The sequence below is a fragment of the Procambarus clarkii genome, chromosome 89 (genome assembly GCF_040958095.1).
Source record: "Procambarus clarkii isolate CNS0578487 chromosome 89, FALCON_Pclarkii_2.0, whole genome shotgun sequence".
NCBI classification, from domain to species: domain Eukaryota; kingdom Metazoa; phylum Arthropoda; class Malacostraca; order Decapoda; family Cambaridae; genus Procambarus; species Procambarus clarkii.
This window is the reverse complement of record NC_091238.1, coordinates 14,524,192-14,547,549: the sequence shown is the minus strand read 5'-3', so window position 1 is coordinate 14,547,549 and position 23,358 is coordinate 14,524,192. Positions and strand designations below refer to the sequence as shown.

The 23,358-nt window shown below is 44.2% G+C and overlaps 2 protein-coding genes across 7 annotated transcripts in view; one reads left to right on the top strand and one right to left on the bottom strand.

The window, feature by feature from the left end:
- LOC138359166 (uncharacterized) overlaps positions 1-23,358 on the bottom strand; it is an 80,460-nt gene that overhangs the window by 26,110 nt on the left and 30,992 nt on the right. The window lies entirely within an intron of this gene.
- LOC138359089 (alpha-L-fucosidase-like) lies at positions 7,811-9,162 on the top strand. The gene is made up of 3 exons (XM_069317787.1): positions 7,811-7,968; positions 8,354-8,501; positions 8,742-9,162. Exons 1-3 carry the CDS (start codon positions 7,859-7,861, stop codon positions 8,982-8,984), a joined length of 501 nt encoding a protein of 166 aa, XP_069173888.1. The 5' UTR covers positions 7,811-7,858; the 3' UTR covers positions 8,985-9,162.

The window sequence follows — 23,358 nt, the reverse complement described above, 5'->3', positions numbered from 1 at the left end:
GCTGGCCTCCTCCCGGCCCCCGCTCCACCGCTGGCCTCCTCCCGGCCCCCGCTCCTCCGCTGGCCTCCTCCCGGCCCGCTCCACCGCTGGCCTCCTCCCGGCCCCCGCTCCACCACTGGCTTCCTCCCACCTTGCCTGCTCCCCTACCTTTTTTTTTGTTTTGTTTTTATGTAAACAGCTTAATGTGTTATCAAAGCTCTTTCACGCTTAATTAACTTCTCGACGAGTCTTTTCGTGAGGCGTCTTCAGCCTCCGCGGTGTAAATATGCTTGCCACTCATTAGCATCAAACTTTATGAATGCTGCTGTTTGAGTATCCTAATAAAGGCGTGTGTTCCCTTTTAGGACCTGGCCAGCCAGAGGAAACGCCCGTTTTCCAAGAGACTTTTTATGTCACTTGTTTGTGGCATTAGTCTATCTAATCGTGTGTGAGTGTGTACCTGTCCGTGTTTATCTTCACATCTACGTGTTTACCCTTGCACCTGTCCAAAGGCGCAGGTGGTGAAATAGTGTTCGTCCTGGACTAGCAGTGGCCCAGGGTTCGAATCTCGCTGAGGCTATGGTTAGATCCTAATGTGGTTAATATTACAGAATCCGAGTTCCCCACTCTTCCTGGACCCCGCCGGGGTCTTCTCAAAATATAACTATCTAAATAAATGAATAAATAAAAAAAAAACCAAGAGTCCGGACTCCATCCTTGGACAGAGAACAGACATTCTCTTATAGATATAGAAGGTTGCTGTTTATGCGTATAACCAAGGAGCGTCCGGCCCTACGCCTGTAGTTGGGCCTGGGGTTGAACATGGCCAGGGAGGTGAACCCTGGCCACCCCTCTCTTCTAACCGTTCACCCTGTTCACCCCCCTGCTTATCCAGTAGTAATTATAAGCCATTTTTCGGGTCATTTTCCATGGAAAACTAGTAAGGTAAGGCATAAGATGAGCTATACGAAGAGAACGCTCTCAACCTGCTGACAGGAGTTGTCTGCTCCTGTACTCACCTATGTTACGAAATAATCTGACCTGGATTCCGCCGAGGAGCGATTGCGTTAAAGCCCTTATGCTACCGTAGATGAACAGGATAGGAAGCTTAGAAAGTATTAGAAATTCCGCAGACATACGCCGTTAGAAGGAAAATTTTGATTGACGTCTAGCTACGATAAGACCTAACTTCGACTTAGCAGCAGAAGCTCCAGAAGTTAGAGGATCCGCCAGTAGAGGATCCAAGAGGAGAGGATCCAACACCATAGGCTTCAGCGAGAAAAAAATGAGAGAAATCATCTAAGAGGGATCCCCATCCTACCCCTTAACTCCCCATATACCCCTTTTTCTACCCATTTCATCAAACCATCTCATGGAAAGGTTTTGTAACATCATCACCAAACGGGGTATCTAAATCATATCGCAATAAAGCCTAGCAATTAAGTCTTATCCCATGAATCAGCTGCATTAAGACTCATAACTAGAGGCAAGGGAGCATAAATTGACCCCTAAGTATCGGCGCGCTGAACCACCACTACCACTGCCTCACCATAATCACCTACGGCTAGTTCAACCATCAGCTGGGAGTCGAAGAATGATTGCACTCATTTCTGATCTCTTCACTGGAATTATACAATATTGCGTAATACAACGCCAGATTAGCCAGTTAATTTTCACATATACATGCTGCAACACTTTCTCTAATGGGCTATTTGTATCTCTAAACATTAAATGTACGTTTGAGAGGCATCTTTCATCGTAAGACGGCATTCCATCACAGAGGTTAATTACAGTGATGTAAGCGGGGGAAAAAAAAAGACGCATCAGGATGCGCAACGCTGTCTTGGCGCACGTGTCTGCCTGGCGGGCATGCCGCGACGCGGTCTGCCCGCCCAACTGATCGTACCGCAGATCGGTCACTGAACATGGAGGGTTGCCCGCTTCCAACCCTCCGCTCTCACAACTAATAGACTTCAATTTTTTTTCGTGTAAGCTGTCGACACCAACCTTACAAACGTAGCGTGTTAAGTAACGGTTCATAAACATTAACGTTTTCTGTATGTCGGATTCGATAGGTTAGGTAGGTGGGGTTGCTTGGGTTTGTACTTTTTGAGCTAAGCCAAAAGGTTGGATTTTTTACAAAGTGGCAAATCAAGAAAAACTGGTTGACGAACCAGCAGAAAAATGTTTTAGAATTACTGTCATTTTCGAAGTGACATTATCGGGAAGAAGAGTGGGGGGGGGGTCCCTCTGGGGGTTAGAGACATTTAAGGTCAGAATGCCAGAAATATTTCCATGTGTGTCTTATCATCCAAAAAAAGATATATTTAACCAGTTAAAGATATGTATATATTGAGTTTCCTTGATGTGGTTCCGAGGATCAATGTTTCCACAATCCAGTTTTCTGACCAGCAGGCCTCTTGGTTGACTTAGTTTGGTCAATCAGACCGCTATAGACGCTGCTGCAACATCGTTTAACCCATGCCACAGCCTGGCTGATCAGGCATGGGTTTTTAGTTTTTTTTTAAGTTCTCTTTTGATCACCGAAATATATTGACTTTTTATGCCCCTTATATTTAGGGGGGATGGCTGTTGAAAATCGTAGTCTCTTTAATGTTAATAGACCTATAACCTCTTAGTCTACCTACTGCACCCGTAATTTTCAATGGGTTTAAAAATTTTCAATTTTGTACACTTTGTCTTACGTTTCACAGGAAGACAAAACATTGCATGATTCTTGCTCTACACATGTGTCTGGGCACATCATAGGACCTAAACACAAACTTACGATATTTTTGTTTGTAGTTGATAACTAAAAAAAATATTATTCATAAATCATATTTACATTCTCGCAAGTTTAATGTTTAAAAATCATTTTAAACAAATGGAAACTCACAGCCGAGGGGTAATTAGATATGAAAGGGTAGGAGGCGGGGCATCAAGAGCTTGTTCTCACTCCCCCGTAGTCACTGATAGGTAAGCCTTGATAGGTAAGCGCAACTTTAATAATAATAATAGTAAATAATAATAATAAATAATAATAATTATTATTATTATTGGACAAAGTTTTTAATCCTAGCAGAGGTTTTTAGGTCCTAGGAATAGACTTATTTTAAGAAACCACTAGATAGTTGATGACTGTGTTAGGAGCAGAGTCCTATTAAAAGTGAATACGAGAAATGGGTTAATGTAAATAATCAATACAAAGAAAGGGTTGAAAACCAGTCTTAGTTAAAGGAGCCTAAGACCGTATCAGTCTTATTTACAGGTCCCCGGCCGAGGGGTCGTTACTAGGGACGAGGTTCAAGTTCAAGTACGTTTCTTGAGACAAGTTCAAGTACGTTTCTTGAGACAAGTTCAAGTACGTTTCTTGAGACAAGTTCAAGTACGTTTCTTGAGACAAGTTCAAGTACGTTTCTTGAGACAAGTTCAAGTACGTTTCTTGAGACAAGTTCAAGTACGTTTCTTGAGACAAGTTCAAGTACGTTTCTTGAGACAAGTTCAAGGACGTTTATTGAGACAATAAAATACATCTCAAAGGGATAGAGTAGCTTAGGCTTCTTCTACCCTCCTCTACTTCAAGTCCCTCAAGGGGCGCACAAATCCAATGAGTACAAATCCACAAATCACAATACAAGAATCCCATTTAATATTGCAGGTTAATATAGTAAGCACAGCATATAAGTGTTACACTCTTGGGGGCTTGTAGCTGTTAAGTATTCTGTCTATCATACCAATATCACACATCCAAACAATTTGATGTGGTACACTACTTATTTCTATAGTTATCAATAAGTTGACACACTAATACATAATGTTCTAAGGTGTGGGCGTGCGGCATACTACATATTTTACACTCCTTATCTTGTTCGCTGACATGAACACCGTATTGCCAGATACATTTGTGTTCTACTCTTAATCTCATGTAAATTGAATCCTTCCAAGTCTTTAAATAGCCTTCCAATAGTCTTTAAATACGAATTTGTATTTATTATTGCATAATTTTTAAGTGTGTTACTGCTGTAACACACTTAAGTGACCGGCCGTGGACCCCGCCCCGGGGAAGTGACCGGCCGTGGACCCCGTCCCGGGGGAGTGACACTAAACCATTGCTCGATTCCTTGGCACTGCTTCCACCAGAGAAGGCTTTACCATTCACACCTCCATACAAAACATCTCAATACACTTGAGGCAATGGTCTTGCCTAAAATGCATTCCCTGCAATGTATAAGGAGCTGCAACATCGATTGATCGAATGATTGATGAATATTAAGCCGCCCAAGAGGTGGCACGGGCATGAATAGCCCATAAGTGCTTGTGCAACGTCAACTTGCACACATGAGACATCTCCCGTCACGAAGGTGCAACCGCACCTCCACAGATCTCCAGTATCATCTATTGATACTGGTAATGGCTCAAAAGGGCCACCACTTACGGGCTATTCATGCCCGTGCCACCTTTTGGGTGACTTAAATCTTCATCTTAAATTTTCATCAATCGTCAACTTGCAGCTCCTTATACAGCAGGAGCGTCGCAGAGATGAGTACGGGTTCACGAAGGAAGGCATATGGTCCGCGAAGCTGCTGGCGGAGTTAGCAGTGTTGGCCCAGAAGGGTGGGGACGGGAAAAAGGTATTGACCGCGCGGGTGTGAACTACCGCAGAGCGCCGTAGGGCCGGCGTGTGGGGCAGCGCCAAGAATGCCCCCTGGCTGCCGCGGGTATAAATACACGCTTCGTTGCCCGCCACCCGTCATTACCGCCCGTGGCAGCCCGCGGGACACACCCGAGACCCGATGTTATCTGGAGGATATCTTGCCATCTAGGTTATCGAGGCTGCAAGAGAGAGGGAGAGAGGGAGGTCCCACACACACGGTACCAGCCGGCGCAAGGAGGAAGAGGTTATACCTCATGTCTCAGGGAGGGAAGAAGGGGGGGGGGGAGTTACCTCAGATCCTAAGGGCCAAGGAGGTGGTCAGACTGAGGGCGGGAAGGTCACCTCACGTCCTAAGGGGTAAGGCCAGGAAGGTAAGAGCAAGAGATACCATCTCTCTCTCTCTGCTGTCAAGTTATGGAATGTCTCGTGTCTCTCTCCACCACAATACCCGCACCACTTTTTTTGTACAGCTTCAAGACCAATTTGGGGCTTGTGCTGTACGGGTCGCCCCGGTGCCCTGCGGTCACAACCGATCATAAAACAGTGCCGCCAAATTTCCCGACCTGCAGAATATATGTACGAACCTGCGAGTTAAATCAAACCTGATGATCTGAGTAATTACGAGGAGGCAACACTCGCAAATGGTCTACGTAATACTAAGGTCATCACTTAAAGTGGCCCCATAAGTTACAGCCCCGCCCTTGTGCCAGGTAAGTCCACAACGGGATCACCATAGCCCGTGCTACTTTGGAACTTTTGTTCAGAGTATCTGAATCTAAAAAACAACATTACAGTGGCTACAGTCACTCAAAAAATGAGCGAAAACATTGATGACCACTGTCTTTGGGCACGTACATACTTCAAAGCGAAAAGTGGTACCGTGTATGCACTCAACCCCCCCACCCTCCACCCTTCCCTCACCCACCAACGCACGCACAGACACGCACCCTATACCCCCCTTCCCCCCCCACCCATCAATTTCCAGGGGCCGTCTCCCTCAATCCCTGGACACTGCAAATTGCATTTTAAACATTAAGAGAGTAGACTGGCGTTGCCCCGAAGCACAGTGACAGCAGCGGTCAGTGGCCACGCCCTCACACTCACAGCCACACACACACACACACACACACACACACACACACACACACACACAGCACAAGGGGACACAAGTGAAAACTGAGTGCCCAAATGAGCCTGTTATAAAAATAGATGTAGAGCTTCTATGGGGTACTGGTACTATTAAGGGGTAAGGGTAGTTAGAAGACAAGAGTATCAAATATGGGAGAGCTAAAAGGCCCGGCCCCCAAAATAAACTATCCACAGTAGTAATAACTTGCTACTAGACCATATATGTTAGTCTAAGGGTTGATCAATGCGCTCCCACATAGGAAAAAGGGATACTCTGTAATTCATGTACTTATTTATTAACCCCTTAACAACCCCCCATATACACTCACACCAATAACAATAATAATAATAACTTTACCACACTATCTTACGTTAAAAGCCTTGGTCCACGTAGGCAGGATACAAGGTTTACACTAAACAAGCTAGGGTAAAGTACTACTGGATAAGCACTGAAGCTGGATGCAGCTTAGGGTAGTGAGACCATGTGGTACCCTAATACAAAATACAACACTTAGGGGTACCCAAAACACTGGCAAATACTAACCCCAGGTCTCACCAATATTTACTACCAGAGTAGGCACACTTAACACCATAGAATACTTAACTTAAGGGTACAGGAACTTCAGGTAAGGGAAATAAGTAAGAGGAGAAGGGAGAAGAGTAGGGGTGCAGCCACAGAGTAGGTCTTATCCGCACGAACACCAGCCAGAGAAGAGAGAGAGCTCCTAGCGACCAGCTGGCCTCCCTCATGTCGTGGTGCCGGAAGGAGCCTAATTGATCGTGCAGCTAAGCACATTAAAGATCTTCCCCTATGCAACGTATTGTTACTGTGGAAACCAGTAAACTGTGGAAATCTCCAGTAGAAACCAGACCTCTGGTTTCCACTGGAGAACCCAGGGTCGTAACAGTATGCAATACTTTGTTATTAGCAATTTATGTTAAATCTATATTTCCTTAATCGAAACGACGAAAGTTCAACAGAAAACCCTCTAGTTCAATTTTGGTATGCAACAGGTGAACACCTACCAGCCGGAGGTGATCTGGTCAGATGGTGACTGGGAGATTGAAGACTGGTACTGGAACTCCACCAAGTTCCTGGCGTGGCTCTTCAACGACTCCCCCGTCAAGGACACCGTTGTGGTCAACGACAGATGGGGAAGAGGAATTCGGTGTCATCACGGCTCCTTCTATAACTGCGACGATCACTACAACCCGGGTATGAACTCTTCACTTTCCATTGCCTACTGCAAGTTATCCCACATCCCAGTGAGTTGTAATATTATAATAACATATAGATCAAATTAGGTACCCTTGGGCAGCGAATGTCTGTGAGCAGAATGGTCGACATTAATGCTCTAGGCTGATGAGGTAGGACTTAGTGAGAAATGGGACACGAACAATGTTGTCTCCCCGTAGTAATATCTGGAGAAATGGTGGTGTTGCAGGGGTCCTTCAGCCTCACAAGTGGGAGAACTGCATGACTCTGGACCGAGGCTCTTGGGGCTACCGACGCAACGCACCAGTAGTAGCCTATCGCACCATCCACGACGTCATCACAGAGCTCGCACAGACCATCAGCTGCGGTGGTAAGCTTACTTAACAGTTTTAACCCACAGTGTGGCTATTATTTGGGGGTGATCCATTTTCCTATGCTTGATTTTTCCGAACAAAAGTTACGGGTATAGTTTGAATGTAGTGAAGTCTCCCTCTCTCACACCGCCACCGACATGTTTTTCTCAACTGTTTCCACTAATTCTTTCATCAAGACCGATAATTATTAAATAATCACAAATATCATAGACTAATCCCTGAAAATTAATTTTCAACTCGTGGCCACTGTCCTTACAAATCTCTGACAACAACAGGTTCAATAATAGCGCAGCTGACTCGATTTTCAATAACTCAACTCTGAAAGCGTACATTTACGCCAACAGCACTTGAGCAGTTAACCGAAGTCAGAGTTAAAAGAGTAATGTAATGTTAGAAACATTGCGACTGTACGAAATATTGGATCTCTCTCTCTTAGTGATCTTCATTCACACAGGCAACATATTAATCAACGCGGGACCCACACACGACGGCCGCATCCCACCTATCATGGAGGAGAGACTGAGGCAACTGGGCTCCTGGCTTGACATCAATGGTGATGCCGTGTATGATTCAACACCGTGGACACACCAGAACGACAGTGTCACTCCTGGAGTATGGTGAGAGTAACATAAAGACTCGCCACATCTTATTTCTGTATATTCTGTACCTTTTATGTATTGATTTTGTTGGATTTAGATCCCTATCATCACGACATCCATATTTTGTTTTCATTCAAATTTCGCAAATTCAACATTAGCTAGATCATGTCTGGGAACTGTTATTATTACCTAAGCTCAAAACTTAAGATTTTCAGCATTAAACTGCATCTACCAATCTTCCGTCGATGTAAAAAGCCTAAACCTAAGGTCGAATGTTGTATCTGAAATATTTTTCCCCTTAAATTTATGATAATGTGGGGTTTTGGCTTAAAAATAGCTTTATTTAGATAACCACCAAGGTATTGCAATTGAATATTGAGCAGTGAGGTGTTTGGTGGTGCAGGTTCACCAGTAAGGGGGAGACGGTGTACGTCCTGGTGCTGTCGTGGCCCCGAGGCAACCTACTGACTTTGGGCTCCGTCCTTCCCACACCAGAGACTAGCATCTCCATCCTTGGCTACCATGACAACGACATTAGACGCAACCTCCAGGTAAGATGGTCCGTCCTCCACTGCCAGGGACCTTCTGTAACCAATCTTTGTATAAACACAATACCATCAAAGATTACTTTGCGTTTTGAGGCGAAAGTTTAATGGCGGAAGTTGTAATTGTATTAATTATATAAACTAAATTATCTGTGCATGAAACTAAAAGCATTATAGATTTTTGAGGATTTACCTAAGCGCTTTATAATCTCACATATAATTGTTTTCAATCTTTTTTTTTTACAGTTCAAGTTTGTGAAGAAAGGGATGCAAGTGGTGTTTCCTCCCATGTCTGACATGAGCAGTCAGTGGGCGTGGGTGTTGGCCATGTCAAAAGTGAAGCCTGTCAAGCAGACCTTTCCCCGCCAACTGTCATGTCCTGGCTCACCGCCCCTTAAGGCTCTCCCTAAGGAGATCCAACAGAACCAGAACAGGTTCATCCCCAACTCCACTCCAGTTAAACTACTGCAACATAACTACAAAGTCTAAATTCCTTTATCTGCCCGATTACTACCCTCATTTCCCAGACTTACATTCTCCATAACTACAACTCCCATACCTCCGAAATCATCTCAAGATAACTTCGCATCTCCCGTTCTCTCCACTGTTCACTCTGTGATATATCCTCTGTTAGGTTCCAGAAAAGTCTTTACAAAAAGAAATGTTATCACCCAAGTCATTTTTCCCTATGTAGATTAATTAATTTTTTATGAGCACCAAACTAGTTGTCTTTTTCGCTAGCACCATTCTTTGTTGCTGATTTATTGTGCTTAATATTTTTTCTGTAATGGAATTATGTAATGCAAAATCAAGTCAACATTTAAACATAATTTTTGCGATATTTCTCTGGAAGTAATTCATAAGTTTCCAGCAGCACCAGCGTCAGTAGTTTATCAACGACAAAGTCTATCGCAAAATTACTTGATCATGTTAAAATTAAATTAAATATGTATGTATTTCATTGTATTTTTCCCCTTTAAAAAAATATTAGCCAGCCTCTGCACGTGTGAATAACTATACAATAAACATATACAATAAACTAGTTAAATAGAACTCACTCTTTGCTTTAGTGCCTTTGATATCTTTGGGTTACAGTGATGTTAATTTGATAAACTATGAATAGACTCTAGACATATGTCAGTCAACTCTGTAACTAACTCATTACAACTGTAACTTGCTTAGCTAAACTAATTTTGGAGTTCAGTTTGAGCCCATTATGTGCCTCCTGTAAGCCTTTCCACTACCACTCACAGGATGGGTATGGGCTGTATAATAAATGACCTAAACTAAATAACACATTTGCCCGGCATGGCTAATTAGGTTATTATGCAGATAATAGGATAATCTCATTCTTAAGAGACAGTTTCAGCGTATCTACTGAACACTAAGAGAGTAGAAATAGCCTAAGCTACTCTATCAGTTTGAAACTTATTTTATTATCTCAATAAACGTACTGAAACTGAACACTTACGAAAGTAGAATTTGGTACTACTAAATTTGGACAAACCGGAAAAGTTTTTGTATTTATGTTGCCAATAAAACCTAACGTAACCTAACCACCAAGCCTAATACACGCTGAGCGAATATTTCATATATGTGGTATACCAGGCCTAAGAATATTTACATTTGGCTTTTAGCCTTATTTTTTCCGGACTATAAAGTGAACAATATCAAATTCTACTGCCTAATTGTCTATTACATCAACATATGTACGATGGTCCACATAGGTACAAAAAGTACTATCTAAACAGGAGCATGGGTTGGGGAAATGTTGTATAGAAGAAAACTGTAATGAAGGTAAATTTTCATAAAATTATTTATGAGGTATTAAAAGCGCGACATATTAAACGCAGAGATCAGTAGACCTACTGCTGTGTTCCTCTCTTCTAACCTTCGTATAGGAGAAAGAACGAGTCCCAGCAGACATATAACGTAGCCACAATGTTTAATATCGTAAACCGTAATAACCTAAACAAAAAAGGACTTTTGTAGTTACGTATTATGGTTGGTAGGGTGTGTGGTCGTCCCGTCTACAGGGCAGTCTGGAGGCCTCGACCAGTGCTGCCAGATTGGGCTACAAATAGCGAATTGGGCTACTTTTGTGAGCCCCGCGCGCCCAAATTTGTGTAATTTCGCTACTTGCTACTTTTTGGGCTAATTTAAAAGCAAGATGTGCTAATTTGGGCTATTAATGTAAAGAATGTACAATTGCGAGTTACATGAAAGTAACTAAGCTATAAATAATTGTAAATATTAATTAATACTACATAATATTATTTAATAAATTAGTCCCAATTCAATGCAGAGTTTTCTTCCAAGCACAGAAACTTGTAAATATAAATACAAGATAATAGATAGATCGATAAATAAATAGACAACTTTCAAATATTGCACCAAGTAATGGCGAGAGGAAAAAAACTAGACAGTATACATTACATTTGAAATTAATAATGGATGAATGGTATTAAATTGGTGTATGTTTGTGTGTATACCAGATAAAGTCCATTTAATGACAGAATTTAGCCATTTTGTGTAAAAACTTTTATATCTCATATTATTAATTATAACAGGAATCGAAAAAAGTCAGTTTGTATATACAAGAGATGAAACAGAGAGCCATGAGCTAGAGCGATGTGCTGAGTCCATAAGGAGGCGGAGCTTCCAGAGATACCTTCCTGTGATTGGCTGTTGCAGGGAATACCAACACTCTTTTATGAATAAAATTAAACTAAGAAATAGGTCCTTGTGCACAACAACAAGGTTGTTGTAAAAAAGAACAACAATTTCTGTTTTGCACCTGACAGAAATCTCCATCTAACTGAATAATTTACTTGATTAAGAAGGCAGAGCAGCGTATCATTATTTGTGTCAAGGCAACCCCCAATAATAACGTCTCAAGTTAGGTAGCCACAGCCCATTTTTATATAACATCTGTTATATCCTGCAATATTTAATTATCACTATATTAATACTTTTAAATACTTAACATTTCACTTTTTAGGTAGATTAAAGTTGAAGCAGAATGTCACAAGCATCGATGGTGTGCTGAATAAAGATGATTTATTAAGTGGATGGAGCCTTTAACTGATCCCTTCCTGTGATTGGCTGTTGTGTGAATGTCAACAAAGAATGATATGCAATTTATTATGCACCCCATACCATCTGTGGGCGGAGCTAGGAACCTCCTACCCGAGCACAACAACCCGCCTTATGGGTTGCTGTTTGGCTATTTATAGTGCGTTGGAAAAAAACTAGATGGCGTTAGTGGTATTTTGTGGAGTAATTTGTTATAAGTGTAATTTGATGTCAACAGATGGCGTAAGCTGTACCTTATGGCCACTATTGACCAGCCAGTTGATAGTGTTCTCTTGTGCTGACAGATGGCATCAGCTGTATTATTATTATTTTAATAATATTATTACATTAATAATAATGTATTATTATTACTTTAAACACTGATCTATACGTCTGGTAGCTTATAATAAGGTTTTATAACGTGCTGGTATTAGGTATTCTCAACACAATTTATACTTTAATCTCAATTAGTATTAAGTTTTAGTCTTTAGTGTTTTTCCTGCCCGAAACGCTTTGCGTAATAGTGGCTTTAGGCATTGTATGTACTAGCTCTATCTATAAATCCATCAACTTTTGTATCTTACCTTGTGTGTACGTACTTTACCTGAATAAAAATTTGTATTTGTTATTTGTAACGAATTCTGCAATTACTTTTTTTTTATCTACTGTTGAGAATATGTAAGACAAATGTAAGGTTTTGAGGCTAAGTAACGAAGATAGTTACAAGATACGAGCCAGATGGTGTTGAGAATGCAAAACGGATTATGATGAGAACTTAAGCCAAAAAATCAATGCGTAAATGTTCGCAAATAAATAAATAAATAAATGTTTATTTAGGTAAGATACATACATACAAGAGATTTTACAAAGATTGATGGATTTATAGATAGTGCTAGTACATACAATGCCTAAAGCCACTATTACGCAAAGCGTTTCGGGCATTATGAGACTGGGATTTATTTCTCGAAAAGTTAGCAATAAAATACGCTTTTTAGTCTTTATTTTTAAAATTAAGACCAGGGATTCCGTCTAACGAAGCTGCAAGCTAAAACACCGTTATCCTATAATGTTCATCTGTAGCTTGACCCTAAATACTCGTTTATTAAACGAATTTATTGTTAGAGTTCATTAAGAATCAGCTTTGTTGATGGCAGAGTTTCCAGCAAATACCTTCCTGTGATTGGCTGTTGCGGGGAATGCCAACGCTTATATGAATAAAATGCAAAATAAGAAATACGTCCTTTTGCTCAACAACTTTGGTGTTGTTGTACAAAAGAACAACAATTTCTGTTTTATACAAGACAGAAATTTCCATCTAACTGAATAATGTAGACCAATAAGAGGACGGAGGCATTGTATCGCCGATATTATTTGTGTGAGACAACCCCCACTGATGACGTCACAAGCTAGGTAGCCAGCCCATGTTTCTGTAACACTCGTTACATCCTGCAGTATTTAATTATCACTATATTAATACTTTTAAATACTTAACATTTCACTTTTTAGGTAGATTAAAGTTGAAGCAGAATGTCACAAGCATCGATGGTGTGCTGAATAAAGATGATTTATTAAGTGGATGGCGCCTTTAACTGATCCCTTCCTGTGATTGGCTGTTGTGTGAATGTCAACAAAGAATGATATGCAATTTATTATGCACCCCATACCATCTGTGGGCGAAGCTTGGAACCTCCTACCCGAGCACAACAACCCGCCTTATGGGTTGCTGTTTGGCTATTTGTAGTGCGTTGGAAAAAAACTAGATGGCGTTAGTGGTATTTTGTGGGGTAATTTGTTATAAGTGCAATTTGATGTCAACAGATGGCGTAAGCTGTACCTTATGGCCACTATTGACCAGCCAGTTGATAGTGTTCTCTTGTGCCGACAGATGGCATCAGCTGTGTTATATTACTTCCGAATTCCCTTTAAACACTGATCTACAAATCCCTTGGCTTATAATAAGGTTTTATACCATTTATGATAAGTATTAGATAACTGGAGTTCTGCAATTACTTTTATTTATCAACTGTTGAGGATATCATCATATAATGTCTGGTTAGGACGTACTGCTCTCGATTGATGAAGATTGAGCCAACCAAGAGGTGGCACGGGCATGAATAGCCCGTAAATACTGCTCTCGTAATATTATTCCGGGGGGGGGGGAACTATCAAGTGAAAGCGCCAAGCCATTTCGACTATATAGCACTCGGAAGGGATCAGGATACGGATTTGGGGTCGTAACAGAGCCACAGAGGCCCAGGGTCGTAACAGAGCCACAGAGATATTAGAAAGAACTTTTTTAGTGTCAGAGTGGTTGACAAATGGAATACATTAGGAAGTGATGTGGTGGAGGCTGACTCCATACACAGTTTCAAGTGTAGATATGATAGAGCCCAATAGGCTCAGGAATCTGTACACCTGTAGATTGACGGTTGAGAGGCGGGACCAAAGAGCCAGAGCTCAACCCCCGCAAGCACAACTAGGTGAGTACACACACCACACACACTCACAACCACACACTCACACACCCTCACACCTGACCGTTGAGAGGCGGGACCAAAGAGCCAGAGCTCAACCCCCGCAAGCACAATTAAGCAAGTACAATTAGGTACGTACAACCACACGCCCCCACAATCACCACCTCACGCCCCCACAATCACCACCTCACGCCCCCACAATCACCACCTCACGCCCCCACAATCACCACCTCACGCCCCCACAATCACCACCTCACGCCCCCACAATCACCACCTCACGCCCCCACAATCACCACCTCACGCCCTCACAATCACCACCTCACGCCCTCACAATCACCACCTCACGCCCTCACAATCACCACCTCACGCCCCCACAATCATCCCCTCACGCCCTCACAATCACCACCTCACGCCCTCACAATCACCACCTCACGCCCCCACAATCACCACCTCACGCCCCCACAATCACCACCTCACGCCCCCACAATCACCACCTCACGTCCCCACAATCACTACCTCACACACCCCACAATCATCACCTCACACACCCCACAATCATCACCTCACAATCACCACCTCACAATCACCACCTCACAATCCCACAATCACCACCTCACGCCCTCACAATCACCACCTCACACACCCCACAATCATCACCTCACACACCCCACAATCATCACCTCACGCCCTCACAATCACCACCTCACGCCCTCACAATCACCACCTCACAGCCCCACAATCACCACCTCACGCCCTCACAATCACCACCTCACAATCCCACAATCACCACCTCACACACAAGAACAAAATAAAAAGAACGAAACAGTTCTTGTTTCTGTCCACCCAAACTCATTCATACATGTCTAACTCACGCTTGAAACAATTCATCGATCCCCCGTCTATTATATGACCCGGTAATTTGTTCCATAAATCGACAACCCTGTTCCCAAACCAGTATTTACCCAGGTCTTTCCTAAATTAAACCTAGCCAATTTATATGCGCTGTTTCGTGTTCTGTTTTGAGTTGATATATTTAGATGTTAAGATGTAACTGTACATCTTATTTATGTCCTCCTTATTATACCCTTTCATCATGTCACATCCTTCATGTCACCACTTATTCTTCGTCTTCCTAGGGAGTGTAAATTAAGATTTTTTAATTTCTCTCTCCATAAGGAAGGATTCTAATTCCTGGGTTTAACTTTGTAACCCGTTTCTATACGCGTTCATGTTAAGGAAGGAATTATCAAGGGAAAGCGCCAATCCATTTCGACTATATAGCCCTTTGAAGGGGTCAGGATAAGGATTTGGATTGGCAAAGGGGGGGGGGGGGGAGGAAGGGTGACCAACCACTTGGACGGTCGGGGATTGAACGCCAATCTGCATGAAGCGAGACCGCCGTTCAGCAGGAGGCTGAACACAAGGTATCATCTGGGAGGTGAAATCCTGCAAGAGTCAAATAGAGAGAAAGATCTGGGGGTTGATATCACAGCGAACCTGTCCCCAGAGGCCCACATCAAAAGAATATCATCAGCGGCATATGCTAGACTGGCCAACATAAGAACTGCCTTTAGAAACTTGTGTAAGGAATCGTTCAGGACCCTGTATACCACTTATGTAAGACCAATCCTGGAGTATGCAGCTCCAGCCTGGAGTCCATACCTAGTTAAACACAAGACAAAGTTAGAGAAGATCCAGCGGTATGCCACCAGGCTCGTCCCGGAACTGAGAGGAACGAGCTACGAGGAAAGGCTAAAGGAGCTGAACCTCACATCCCTTGAAAACAGAAGAGTAAGGGGAGACATGATAACCTCCTACAAAATTCTCAAGGGAATTGACAGGGTGGACAAAGACAAACTCTTCAGCACGGGTGGGACACGAACAAGGAGACACAGGTGGAAACTTAGTACCCAGATGAGCCACAGAGACGTTAGAAAGCATTTTTCAGTGTCAGAGTAGTTAATAAATGGAATGCACTAGGCAGTGATGTGGTGGAGGCTGACTCCATACACAGTTTCAAATGTAGATATGATAGAGCCCAATAGGCTCAGGAACCTGTACACCAGTTGATTGACAGTTGAGAGGCGGGATCAAAGCATCAAAAGATCAACCCCTGCATGCACAATTAGGTGAGTACTGCCCCTCCCTCAACCCCCCCCCCCCCCACCAGCTGTCACTTTAGGGTGTGCGGACAATTTGAAGTTCATTGTAAAGACAAACGAAATGTCACTTCTCACCGGAAGGTCACAGTAAATTTTAATTCCTCCAGGTGCTAACTAAAATCTTTTACAACTTTATTTGGTTTATTGTTTAACTCAGCGAGACAAATGTCACACGAGGCTCGACAAAAGACAATCACGTGTAGAAAATGTCAGGCAGAGACTTGAAAATAAATTCTTGAAAATGAGGTTAAGAATTTAAAGCTTATAAAAGGTTATTATATCCCGGTTTGGAAAACATTATTGATCAATGTTTTAGAGATATGAGTAGAAGGATAGGGACAAGAGCTCACTGTAATCACCTACTGTTTATGTAGGGTGAGATTCAGCTCCGGGGTTCCCGCCTTTCATTCATCTGTCGTCTATTACAGTAGCTCTTGACCCTCTCGGTTCCTGTCGTACCTACTCTTGAAATTTTCAATTAAATTTGTTTATATTCCCTTTCATGTCATTTTCATGTTCGCTGCTTCGACACCGAGGTAATGCTCTCTTACTCATCCATGATTCATACGTGTTCTTCCTTTCCCCTCGTGTTCTTTAGACCCCTCTCCATGTTCATGAGTTATCAACTCATGTTCTCTAGTTCTGATACGTGTTCATGATGAATATCCCAGTTCTGGTTCTTTTGTCAATGCCTCAACGTCTTCGCGTTTCTGCTCCAGCCGTCGCGAGGTCCAAGGGCCAGATTTACGAAAGCACTTACGCAAACACTTACGAACCTGTACATCTTTTCTCAATCTTTGGCAGCTTTGTTTCCAATTATTAAACAGTTAATGAGCTCCGAAGCACCAGGAGGCTGTTTATAACAATAACAACAGTCGAATGGGAAGTTTTCACGCTTGTAAACTGTTTAATAAATGTAACGAAAGCCGTCAAAGATTGAGGAAAGATGTACACGTTCGTAAGTACTTTCATGAATCTGGCCCCAGTTCTCTTGTCTTTTTCTCGTAGCCTAGTCCCCCCCCTTCCATAGCCCAGCCCTCGTATATAGTGATATAGTGAAGAGCGTTGACCGGATTAATTAAATTGGATTAATTGGATTAATTATTAAGCTATGCCTAAATACGAGCACTTTGAGATCAGTAAATCATTATAATTCAAAATGCATTAACGCTTGTATTTATAAAGACTACAATAAACTCGTTCTTAATTATTTTGTTTTCTCTCAAAAAATATGTTTGTATTTGCAAACTATTTGTATTTGTTCATTTTATGTTCGTATGTCTTTACACAGGACATAGGCTAGTCGGGCCCCTAATAGGTCAACTCGCGTCCCGTAGGAAAGAGAACTCAAGACATGTAACTTATAACATTAATCCCTCGACGACTTTCCCGCCAACTTCCTGGCAAGAGACGACGAGACCCTTCTGACCTTTAGCGGAGGCAGCTGGAACTAACAGTAGTGATGGCGGCCGGCCCCCACCGCCCACACACACACACACACACACACACACACACACACACACACACACACACACACACACACACACACACACACACACACACAGCTAATTATAAGCACAGTTCCATCTGGTGCCACAGGATATTACCTCCTTCCTCGGACGTGCTTCTGAGTGCCGTTAAAAAAAATGCTGTCTCTAACTCATTATTCTCCTCAAAATAACAGCACCTTCCTTCCCTCTTCTTTTTCAATCCTGCTCTTCTCTTCCCACTCATTAACTTTACATTTTATATCTAATTCCCCTCATTCTCCTCGCTACTCTTCCTATATCCCTTCGCTATATTCTCCCCCTCAACTCCTCCTCTTCCTCTTCTCTATATTCATTACCCAACGCGACCCAGTGACCTTAGAGAAGAGACGCCGCCAGAGAGCAAAGGGCGGAATTGCGGTCACCTCGGTTATGGAACGACAAGAATTAATTTCACAGCCTTAAACAATTTAACTGTTTGGGCTTAACTTGCCTGGGGGAAATACGGTTGTTTCCCCGCGGGCTCCGGGTGTGTCCACGCCCTAAATACTGGTGTCCCCCGCGGGCTCCGGGTGTGTCCACGCGGGCTCCGGGTGTGTCCCCGCGGGCTCCGGGTGTGTCCACGCCCTAAATTCTGGTGTTCTCTCGGAATCCAGGTGTGTCCACGCAGGCTCCAGGTGTGTCCCCGCGGGCTCCAGGTGTGTCCCCAGGGCTCCAGGTGTGTCCAGGCCCTAAATACTGGGTCTCTGGGTGTGTAACAAGGGTGTAGGGAGCCCTGGCAGGTGTGGTCGATAACAACAAGAGGACCATCTCCACACAACCTGAAGCCTGCTGACATTCTTCGGCTTCAGGTCACTGATAGCTTTATCTTGCATTTCTAAAAAAAAAAAAAAATGCAAAATTATTATTATATGACTTAACTTCGCATTGACAAGCAGACACTCCACGCGTTCATTTGTTACCAGTGAACAACGGAACAGCCCGCGAGGAATATGTAGAGAACAACAAACATTCAAAAAAACAACTGCCCACCAAAAACACCTGCCAACAAAATGAATATAAACCTTCCAATCATGACAAGATATCAATCATGACGTAAAGAGACGGCCACGAGACATGGAGAATAAGATTAGTAGACGCCACAGAAACAACTTTCCTAACAAAAGTAGTGGAGGACACGCAACAACCAGACAACAGCTTAAAGTCTTCAACCCGGATGGAGGTTATCTTGAGGTTATCTTGAGATGATTTCGGGGCTTTTTAGTGTCCCCGCGGCCCGGTCCTTGACCAGGCCTCCACCCGCAGAAAGCAGCTCGTGACAGCTGACTAACACCCAGGTAACTATTTTACTGCTAGGTAACAGGGGCATAGGGTGAAAGAAACTCTGCCCATTGTTTCTCTCCGGCGACTGGGATCGAACCCAGGACCACAGGATCACAAGTCCAGCATGCTGTCCGCTCGGCCGACCGGCTCCCTTGGCTCCAATGGAACAGACATTGAAGCAATAGACCAGGACATACCACCAGGAGCGAGTGTACTGGAGTTTGGCGCCACGGGGTCCATTGGCGCCACGGGGTCCATTGGCGCCACGGGGTCCATTGGCGCCACGGGGTCCATTGAAAATCAAAGAGCGAAGAGAGAAGGCAAGACAGGAAATCAACGTACAGGAAAATGAAGCATGTAAGAATAAGGGATTTATTTTTTTTTTGGACGGAGTGCAGTGGGTGACTGCACTAAGGCGGCACGTAGGAAATGTATATGTTTATCTCTCAGAATGTTTGGTAATATGTTTATTGTTTGTGATGTGTGTCTATGTATGTATTAACACGATGTACTGAACGGGGTGAGAATAGCTTGAGCTACCTCATCCCTTTGTGTGTATTTTATCTCAATAAACTTATTTCAATTTCAATTTCAATTTCAAGGCGGCACAATGGACTACCAGCCCACAACTGCTCAAGATCTCAAGACATTCATTCCAACACAAGGGAGAGGAGGGAATTATCAGGGGAAGGCGCCAAGCCCTTACGACTATATAGAACTTGGAAGGGGGTCAGGATAAAGGTTTGGGATGGGACGGTGGGAAAGGAATGGTGCCCAAAAACTTGTGGGCCCCCACCGGGGGATCGAACCCGGAACCTCAGGACTACGAACCCGAAGCGCTGTCCACTCAGCTGTCAGGCGACTAAGCAGATCCTGCTCTCCAACACCCACTTCAACTACCCAGAGAGATACACCTATGAAGATAACATTTTTATACCTCTATGTGGAAATAAGATATGTATAGAAATAAGATATCTTACTGCTAGACATATGTATAGAAATACCACATTTTTCGTGAAGATAGCTATTTCGACCTTCTACGTAATGTATATCTAAATGTATGCCACAACATCTGTATACATGCCAAGAAGACTGTATTATATAATCTGAGAGTGTATTTCCTAACCGGATATATCAAAAGTATACATAGTCACCAACATTTGATACAACATGTATATACATGCGTGTATTCATGGTGTATGGAAAACACGCGAGATGATTCAATATCCTCAAGCGGAAGAGGGTATGAGGGAAGGGGGGGGGGGGGGGGGGGGAGGAAGAAAGGGGATTCGAACCCATCCCAATTAGAGACGACCCACGCCTCTGGCTGGTAACCGCACCGACGGTAACCCCTTCTCCCCCCCCCCTTCACCACCCGTCAAAACCCTGACATTCATTATACCTGCGGGTTTATCCTGAGCCAGGGAGAACGGTGCGTGTTGGGCAGTATATCCTGTGGGGGCAGCACCTTTGTTGGGGGCGAGGAAACGGTGGGAATGGCCGGGGTCTGCGGTGGACCCAGGTTTCCTGGTAACTATTCAAAAGGTAGGACGAACTACCCGTTTTACCCGCCGCTGCAGGTGTGTGGGGGGGGGGGGGACGGCCAGTGTGGGGGGCGGCCAGTGTGAGGGGGGCGGCCAGTGTGGGGGGGGGCGGCCAGTGTGAGGGGGGCGGCCAGTGTGAGGGGGCGGCCGGGCGTGGTTGATGATCCTATCGCTTTCCCCGCAATAACTATGGTAATTTGTTTAAGGAAATGACTTCCTCTTGACTCTCTCATAGTGACTGCTCTTAAAACTGTGTTCATTCTCTTCATGTCTGCCGCGTGTGTTCCTCTAAGTTCATTCCGGTTACCTGTTGCCTGTAATAGGTTACCTGTCTCCTATAATAGGTTACCTGTTGCCTGTAATAGGTTACCCGTCTCCTATAATAGGTTACCTGTTGCCTGTAATAGGTTACCCGTCTCCTATAATAGGTTACCTGTTGCCTGTAATAGGTTACCCGTCTCCTATAATAGGTTACCTGTTGCCTGTAATAGGTTACCCGTCTCCTATAATAGGTTACCTGTTGCCTATGAAGCCGAGACTGTTTTCAGGGAAGTTTGCCTTCTCCCTCTGACAAAATGTCTTCGTTACTGAATAGGAAATTGTATCTCTCTTTGGGTAAATCTCCCACTTGCCTCAGTCAAGACAATATTTCCTTTCTTTCTCTATTTTATTAGTTTCTCTTTATTTGTCTTCCTTTTTTATTTTGGTTACCGTCGTTGAGGACAAAGTCTCGCGGTTTCTCTCGCTAACCAACGTCAGACTATTCATACGATGCAACCCAAAAGAGATGACTAACTCCCAGGTACCTATTTACTCCTCGATGAAGCGGTGCATCAGGGGTAAGGAAACACGGCCAAACGTCTCGCTCTGCCCCCCAGGGGGAAGGGAATCGATCCCGGGTCCCAGTGTAGAGCGAGGCGACGTTTCGACCTTCTGTAAAACACACGCCTTCTCCAGCTGGCGTAGCAAGTGACCACAGTCTGGCGACCTTTCGCCCGGGGCGTCGTCGGCCTCAGCTTCTGCATAAGTCAGCATCAGTGGTCGTCCTCCTGGTTCCGGAATCGCCACCTGCGGCCACCCCAAAACCTGCGGCCGCCCACAAGCTGCGGCGCCGCCCACTAGAACTGTGGCCCACACACCCAACCACCCGCACCCGCCTGCGGCCAGAACGTCCTGGGATACCGTTCATGATGTATTCATGACGATAAACCTTTATCTAGTGAGAGTTGTTATGTATTCATTCCATTATTAGTGTCCCGGTTTCATACGGTGTGTGGTCGAAGGCAGGCGACGTCTTGAAGTATTGACCGTGGACCACTCCAGGCATGGAGTGGGGCTCTTAATGCCACCTCAAATAAGGCTCAAAATTAGGTCTAGTCACAGGGGGACATAGGTTCTTATTACAGCTGGGCCATCTACCACGTGGATTTGTTTACGTTATTCTCAGCTGTTTTCCCCGAAATAAACATTGCGTGTCGTGCACCGTACGCTGACCCCAGCCGACCGGGAGAGCCGGTCGGCCGAGCGGACAGCACGCTGGACTTGTGTTCCTGTGGTCCTGGGTTCGATCCCAGGCACCGGCGAGAAACAATGGGCAGAGTTTCTTTCACCCTATGCCCCTGTTACCTAGCAGTAAAATAGGTACCTGGGTGTTAGTCAGCTGTCACGGGCTGCTTCCTGGGGGTGGAGGCCTGGTCGAGGACCGGGCCGCGGGGACACTAAAAAGCCCCGAAATCATCTCAAGATAACCTCAAAAAGGTCAGTGGAGCTTCGTTTGAGGACATGAAGGCGGAGGGGCACCTCTACAGTGCCTCATGACCCCTTGCCCCTGACCTCTAGCCCGTGTCCGCCCTACCATCCCTTCCTAGACTATAATTATCCGCCATAGACAAAGTACCGACCAGAGGAAACAGGTGAGGAGGCCTCGCCACGCCCACTCACCCGAGCACCTCAGTTTCCTACTTATTGTACCTCAAACTGTACACACACAGGAAAAAGGTTATCATGTATAACCAAACTCAATTACGGGCTCTCCATAGCCCGTGCTACATGGACACTTCGTCCTGAGTAGCTAAATCTGAAAACAACAACAACATGTACACACACACACCTTTTTTCAACAGTTACAGCCCCGCTCCTGTGCCAGGTAGGTCCCCTACGGGCTCACCATAGCCCGTGCTACTTGGAACTTTTAGTTCCCAGTAGCTGAATCTTAAACAACAACAACAACTTCCCCTCTCACCACGTGATAAGGGGGGGGGGGAGAATCAGGGGAAAGCACCAAGCCATTATGACTATATAGCACTGGGAAGGGGGTCAGGATAAGGATTTGGGATGGGACGAAGGGAAAGGAATGGTGCCCAACCACTTGGACGGTCGGGGGATTGAACGTCGCCCCTTCCATTTCCTCTGTGTGCGTCGGTTAACTGTTTGAGACACGTCATTGTGACGTATTCTCTTGAAGTGCTACTCAGGCTTAATGCTTTCTTCGGGCAATTCTCGTTCGTGTAATCGAGTCGGTGTCAGCGGCTCACCAAGCAGCCGCTTAGAACAGGGCAGCGTAGCGCTTGCATTAGTGGCAAAGGTTTAATATGACGAACTGTCCCACACACAGAGATCACACTAACGTGATGCATCAAATGAACAAATCCACAAGGGCCGTGACGAGGATTCGAACCTGTGTCCGGGAGCATCCGTGGATTTGTTCATGACGAACTGTTATGCCTGGTCCAAATGTCTTGGCAACTGGAAATGTATTGGTATTGGTATTATTATTATTATTATTATTATTATTATTA

Coding starts and splice junctions, on each gene's coding strand:
- LOC138359089 (XM_069317787.1), top strand. CDS start 7,859: ATGGAGGAGAGACTGAGGCAACTGGGCTCCTGGCTTGACATCAATGGT. Junction 7,969..8,353: donor AGTGTCACTCCTGGAGTATG/GTGAGAGTAACA, acceptor TTGGTGGTGCAG/GTTCACCAGTAAGGGGGAGA. Junction 8,502..8,741: donor ACATTAGACGCAACCTCCAG/GTAAGATGGTCC, acceptor TTTTTTTTACAG/TTCAAGTTTGTGAAGAAAGG.